The sequence below is a fragment of the Grammomys surdaster genome, unplaced genomic scaffold (assembly GCF_004785775.1).
Source record: "Grammomys surdaster isolate TR1022 unplaced genomic scaffold, NIH_TR_1.0 278, whole genome shotgun sequence".
Lineage (NCBI taxonomy): Eukaryota > Metazoa > Chordata > Mammalia > Rodentia > Muridae > Grammomys > Grammomys surdaster.
This window is the reverse complement of record NW_021604719.1, coordinates 13107505-13114640: the sequence shown is the minus strand read 5'-3', so window position 1 is coordinate 13114640 and position 7136 is coordinate 13107505. Positions and strand designations below refer to the sequence as shown.

At 42.4% G+C, this 7136-nt stretch overlaps 1 protein-coding gene across 1 annotated transcript in view; it reads left to right on the top strand.

Annotated features, from left to right (window-relative positions):
* Aldh7a1 (aldehyde dehydrogenase 7 family member A1) overlaps window positions 1–7136 on the top strand; it is a 30908-nt gene that overhangs the window by 11930 nt on the left and 11842 nt on the right. The window contains exons 7-9 of the mRNA XM_028777162.1: window positions 1009–1088; window positions 2887–2964; window positions 5622–5719. Coding sequence (XP_028632995.1) covers window positions 1009–1088; window positions 2887–2964; window positions 5622–5719 — 256 coding nt within the window. The remainder of the gene's footprint in view (window positions 1–1008; window positions 1089–2886; window positions 2965–5621; window positions 5720–7136) is intronic.

Below are 7136 nucleotides of genomic sequence, written 5' to 3'. Positions count from 1 at the left end.
TTTCTTTCTTTCTTTCTTTCTTTCTTTCTTTCTTTCTTTCTTTCTTTTTTAAAGGAAGACTCTGAACTCTTGCCTCTACCTTTTAAGGGCTGGTATTACAGGCGTGGACGATCATCTCCAGGAACTGACTGACTAATTGAGACAGGACCTGACTCTGTAGCCCAGACCATATTACTGTCTCAGCCCTCTGTGCACAGGGATTACAGGAGCACAGCAGTGTGCCTAGCCAAATTTATTAGTATTAAGTAATGCCATAATAGAATATTCTCAGTCTCTAAAAAACAAAGTGGAGTTTGAAGGGTTAATGATCTGGGTACCATTTTGCCAAAGGAACCTGTGCATTGTGTCTGAGCTTTCTCATTGCAGTGGCCAATTGCCTGATAAGCAGCTTAAGGGAGGAAGGTGTGTTTTAGGTCACAGATGGGGGTGGGGAGTGTATAGTCCATCATGGCAGAGCCAACATGGTGGTGGGACCAGCTTGTTCATATCTGTTCTGTCAGGAAGTAGAGAAAGGAGACCACTGTTGTGTATATGGCTACCTCCTTTTGTCCTTGTCTTCAGTCCAGGAGTCCAGGCGTGGCATGGTGCTCCCCATTTTGGAGTGGGTCTTTTTCTTCAGTTAATCATCTCTGGAGGCCCCTTTTTAACCACATTTGAAGTTTCAGTGCTGTGTGTCTCAGCACTGACCAAGGCAGTGTTTAGTCCAGTCAGGTTGACAGTCCTAATTAACGATCATCCAGTGCTGAAACCCAGTATGTTAGTTATGAGCTGACGATGCCATTTCTTCAGTAACAGTTATTGGAACAGTTGCTGTGGTCCTGTAGCAGCTGCGCTCAGCATCATTTGGAGGAGGGTTGTTATGTTCATGAAGTTTCCTTGTCCCTGAGACAACACCTGAAGGATAGGTTTTCATTTCAGTTACAAGTGTTATTTGTTGTCTAATTAGAAGCTTTTCTTTATAACTTTTTTGTTTTTCTTTGAAATGACAGGTACTTGCCTCTCCTCAAGTTAATTTTCTCTCTGTCTCTCTTAAATGTCTCTAGGAAAGGAGCGCCAACAACTTCCCTCGTTAGTGTAGCTGTCACAAAGTAAGTATGTGTGTCTTTCTTTTTCCTGGTATGACCTCTTTTGCTAGGATGATTGACAGGCACTGGTGTATGTGTGTATGTGTGCATGCACGTGCTTTTTTTTCTCTATGTCTTGACTGTTCTGGAACTTGCTCTGTAGACCAGTCTGGGCTCAAACTCACAGAGATCCACCTGCCTCTACCTCCCGAGTGCTGGGATTAAAAGCATGAACCACCACCGCCTGGCAGGCATTGAGGTTTTTTTTAGTGGTGGGGAAGTATTATGTTTGTTTCACCATAGAGATCAGGTAGCTTTCTCCTTTGGTAGTAAGAGTTTAATGTAATCACTGCCACTTATGTGGCTCTTTCTGAGCCATGTCATTTCATTTACCTGCTTGGAAGGATGCCATCCATTGACATGTGGAACTTTTCTAGACATTTTATCACTTGAAAAATAAAAACATCTGCAGCAGAAAAAAAATACCCTGGCACTTTAGGGACTGTATTTATTTGATAACTGTCCAACAAGTGAATTAATGTATATGCTATATATATATGCTAGGTAAGGACTCTACCACTGAGATATTATCCGTCAAGTGAACAGACCACTAACAAAACAGAGAGAACTGATTAGTACATGTGCCACACCTGGCTAATTCATCCATTTTTCACAGCTCACAGTCAGAGTTAGGTAGTGTGTAACCATGGTCTCGTTTAACTGCAGCTCTTAAATTGAAGGAGAAGGTGTGTTCATGTGCACAGGCCTTTTGGGCATGTTGGATACTGCTGTTTTCTGACTGAAGCCAGCAGACACAAGCCCTGAACTACTTCCAGGTTATGTAAATCAAGCCCTGTCATCCAAGGCACCTCCATGGTAACATCCTCAACTTCAGAGTCTTCTTCCTCTCCCCACTCCACCCCTTTTTGCTTTAGTTTTGTGTTTTGAGACAGATCCTCCTGTAGCCAGACTGTCTTCACATCCCTTACACAGCTGAATATGACCTTAAACTCTGCATCCCCCTGCCTCTGCCTGCAAAGTGCGTGTGTCACCACATCTGGTTCTCCTTTTGTCCATTATTACTTTTGTTTTTCAGGGGAAGGGAGGTGGGAGAACAGAGCCCCTTGTGGTCCAGGTTAGCCTTGAACTCCCTTGATGTTCTGATCTTCCTCCCTCTACTTCCAAAGCGCTAGCATTTCAGGCATGCACTACCACACCTGGTTTATGCAGTGCTGGAGATTGAACCCAGGGTTTCACTAGGCAAATACTGTCAACTGAGCTAACCAACCCTGCTTCTCTTTGCTGCTTCTATGTGTGAGCAGATGCAAAGGGTATATTTAAACACCTTATTTGCTTGTGGAGTTTCTTTAAATTACTTTATCTTTCCACAACTTATTCCTTTCTAATTTCTTTACTGTTTTAATGGATGTATGGTTAGGGGCCAAAAAGAAAAAGCAAGGCTTCATCCATGAACTTCAGTGAGGAGTATGCCCCAGCCTCCAGTCTGTCATACTGACAGATACTGATGTGTCTTCATCATTGGGCAGAAAATAGTGGATGAAAATGCTTTTTTAACCACCCAAGCAATGCTTTTATATCTCCTGTTCATGCTCTATACCGTTTTTTCCTTTAACACTCTATTTAAATACAGACTTCTGCTTGTAAGTGTTTGTAAACCGTATTTGTAATCTGTGAGGAAAAACCCAGGTCTGAGTGTTTGAAGAGTCAGTTGAAAAGGGAAGTCTTGTAGAGATTTCTCTTTCATTTATAAAAGTGTTCTGAGTGGATGATTGGCTGAGCATATCTGCTGTTCCCTCCATAGGATCATAGCCAGGGTTTTGGAGGACAACCTGCTACCTGGGGCCATTTGTTCCCTGACTTGTGGTGGAGCAGATATCGGGTAGGTGAATGGATGAAGAGCATCCTTTTGTTGAAGGACTCTGGGTTGATGGGTGGGAATCCTCTACCACAATAGCAAAACCCAGTGCAGCTAAGGAGGCAAGGCTATCTTCTGTGGCCATTAATACTGTAGAAGGGCACTTGTTAGTACGTAAGCTTCCTGAAGAATACTTGATTTTTAGTTTCTGACCTACTAAATTGGGCAGATAATAATGTCCTGATACTTGATTTATGCAGAGATCTATAAAGAAAAGCTGTGTCATCACACTCCATGCCTGAGAACTTAGTCTATTGTCAGTTCCTTCACTGACCATACAATGGGGCTGGGGATGTAGCCCAGGAGGTAGAGGGTCTTGTACACATGAAATTCTGGGTTCAGTTTCTATCACTGACTGTACTTGGTGTGGTGACATATGCCTATAATCCCAGAACCCTGGAGGTGGAAGGAGAAAGATCAAAGTTCAAGGCCATCTTCGGCTACATAGCAAGTTTGAGACTGTATCTAGAAAACATTTTAACTACCACAAGATTCATATATCATAAAACCCTCCCTTTAAAACTGTACCACTTGGTGGATTCTTGTTGGTTTTGTTATGGTCTTGCGCGGGAAGCCTGGGCACTGTATAGGCTACTTAGGCAAGGATTCTCCCACCGAGTTGTGCCCTCCTGCATAGTAGCTTTTAGGACATTTATTTTTAACCTGTATGTCAAAACCCCTTTTGGGGTTGAACAACCCTTTCACAGTGGTCACATATCAGATATGCCGAATATCAGATATTTATATATGATTAATAACATTAGTAAAATTATATTTATGAAGTAGCAACAAAATAATTTTATGATAGGAGGTCACCACAACATGAGGAACTGTATTAAAGGGTCACAGCATTAGGAAGGCTGAGAAACACTGTTCTAGAACATTCCATGTTATGCAGCCATTGCTATCTTATCCCAGGATGTTTAGATCATGCTGGAAAGAAACTTCATACTATCCACACCCATTTTCCATTGTCTTCCTCAAGTTTCTGACAATCACTAACATCCTTTTTGTCTATAAATTTTCTTTTGGGGCCATTTTATATAAATGGAAACATAATATGAGTTCTTTTGTGACTCTCTTCTTTTATTTAGCATGCGATCACAGCATCTTGCATCTGGAACCGGCTAAAATTTCTCTGAATCATCATGAAGGATGGGGTTGTTTTTTTTTTTACCAGCTTAGACTTTGACCAGTTAGGTTCCCTAGGTGTTAAGTCTGTCACCATGCTGGTCTGAGATGTTAGGTTCTTATGCCTTTGTTCCTATAGATGAGAATATTAGACAACCTATCTTCTTTCCTCTCTACTCTCCAACCCCCATAGTCCCCACTGAAGTGTTTTTAAATGTCACTGAACATGAGTGTTGTATTCTTTGGCCTACTCTTGTTCTTGAACTCCGGACATCCTTCTGTTGGCCTTGGCACAGCTCAGCAGCATACATAGGACCTTGCTAAGCACAGCCACCTGTCATGCAGACACTCATGACTGTGGTTTTATCTGAGTAATTAAATCAAGCTGTCCAGTCTGCAGGCTCTGGTTTAGGGGCTGCCCTGCATTGCTTACCTGAATGGAAGCACAAACAAATGCAAACACAGAAGATCAAATACATAGTCTCTGAGCTACGTTTCTTAGAACCAACTAGAAACCCTAGACAGCTTGTAATTTTTTTAAAAAATTGTGTATTTTGTGGGGAATGGGGAGAGTTTTATCAGGAAGAAAATGAAGTTGAAGGGAGGGATTGATTCTGGAAAATTCTGGGTAGCAGATGACTTGAACTTTTGATCTTCCTGCCATCACGGCTTAACTTGTAGAATTATAGGTCTAGACCATGACACCTTCCGAATGCTATGAAGCAAGCTATATTCCCTGACCTCAAGAGCAATGCACTTTATCTGGGTTCCTGAAGTGTTAAACTGAGGATTTTTATTTTGGGGCAGTGTCTTACTAAGTGCCTAGTGTCTTGGAATTCACAGGTCTTAAATGTGTGATTTTCCTACCTCAGGCTCCCAAGTAGCTGGGATTACAGGCTTGTGCCGTCAAGTCTGCTTGTTCTTTTCTTCTAAGTAAAATATTTATTTCTACGTGTATGAGTGTTTTGTCTGCATGTGTATCACGTGCATGCCTGGTACTTGTAGAAACCAGAAGAGTGTCCGGTCCTCTGGAATTGGAGTTGCAGATGGTTGTAAACCACTGCATGAGGTCTGGGAACTGAACTGGGTCCTCTGGAAGAGCAGCTGATCTTGTAACTGCTGAGCCAGCTCTCCAGCCCCAGGTCTGGCTGTCCTTAATGGAATTGTATTGCAGATAATGAGCCTGAAGGCACCTGGTGTCATCAGCGCTAGGGACATACTGTCTTGGTTCCTTCTCAGTACAGGAGGAACTTTCTTCATGCACTAAGGAGGTTTTTCTAAAGGGCTCACACAGCTCCCAGAACAGGTCAGCCAGCTTTCTGTGTGGTTCTGCTTTTGAAGAGTTTGTTTCATTACCTCATGCTTGTGGGACAGACTTCCATGTAACCTTGACTGTCTTGCTAAGGGCCATAGTATGCTTCTTGCCAGTACTGTTGGGTGCCATGATTTCTAGGTGGTTTTGCTTGGGTGACCCTTTCTGTTCCCTGCAGCACAACAATGGCCCGAGATGAGCGTGTGAACCTGCTGTCCTTCACTGGCAGCACTCAGGTGGGGAAGCAGGTGGCCCTCATGGTGCAGGAGAGGTTTGGTAAGTGCTGGCTTTATGGTGAGGATGTGGATCAGTGTACAGTAAATGAAAGGTTTCTGCAGGGCCTGGTGGTGCACTCTTGTCATCCTAGCATTCAAGGCAGAGGCAGGTGGACCTATGAATTCAAAGCCAGCCTGGCCTATGCAGTGAGTTCCAGACCAGCCAAGACTATATGGTGATATCAAAAGAATAAAACATTGACACTTAAATTTAAAGTTGAGTTAGTCTTTTGTGCGTGAAGTACCTATGGAAAGACATTAGGACCTAGGTAAGTGAAAATGCATCTCATTTCCCTTTTCATAGTGTTTAGGCTTGTTGAGATGCCATTTCTTCCCAGATGACCTATGAGCTCAGCATAATTGCTGTCAACATCAGCTGTCAGGGAAATTCTTATGGCAATGCAAAGAACCCTGAGTATCTGAAATAGTTTTGAAAAAAGATCACTCACACTTCCTAATTTTACAACTTACTACAGTATTATCGCATGGCATCATAGATCAATTGAATAGAACCAGGAGCCTATACATTTATTGCCAGTGGGTGTTGTGTTTTGTTTTGTTTTAGCAAAATTGCTAGACATTTACAGTATATAAGAGCAGTCTCTTGACAGATAGTGCTTGGGCAATTAAATAGTCACATGGATTAGTATGAAAGTTGTCTTTGTCTTACTTTAAACCCCAAACATACTAAAAATGTATCAAAAGACCTAAATGTAAGAGCCACGGCTAAATTTTTGGAAACCTAGGAAATAAGTGTTACCATGGGCACTGGTTTCTTAAATGATACCTATGACACAAATAGTACTAGTAACAATAGTTAAATTAAACTTCAAAAAACTTTCTGTGCTTCACAGTATACCAGAGAAAGAAAGGGAAAAGAACGGCCAACAGAAGGGCCCAGGATATTTGCAGTCAGTTCTTGGATATGGAACAGTGTCTAGAATAGAAACTTCTTTCTTTAGACAGGATCTCACTATGTGACTGTAGCTGGCACGGAACTTGCTATGTAGACCAGGCTGGCCTTGAACTCATAGAGATGTGCCTGCCTCTGCCTCCTGAATACAAGGATTAAAGGTGTGCATGGACTATAGAAACTCTTAAAAGCTCAACAATGTAAAGACAAGTGCTATAAGGTTTGTATGAGACAGGTGCTCTGCCGCTGAGTTCCATCCCAGCCACATATAATGCAATTCAGAAATGGGCAGTGGGGGCTGGCAAGATGGTTCAGGATGTAAAATCATTTACTGTGCAATCTTGATAACTGAGTTCAATTCCTGGAACCTATGTAAAGAAGCTGGTGGCTTGTGGCTATTGTTTCAGTGCTCTTATTGTGAGAGAGCACTGAGACAGTGAGAGAGAGAGAGAGAGAGAGAGAGAGAGAGAGAGAGAGAGAGAGAGAGAGAGAGAGAGAGAGAGAG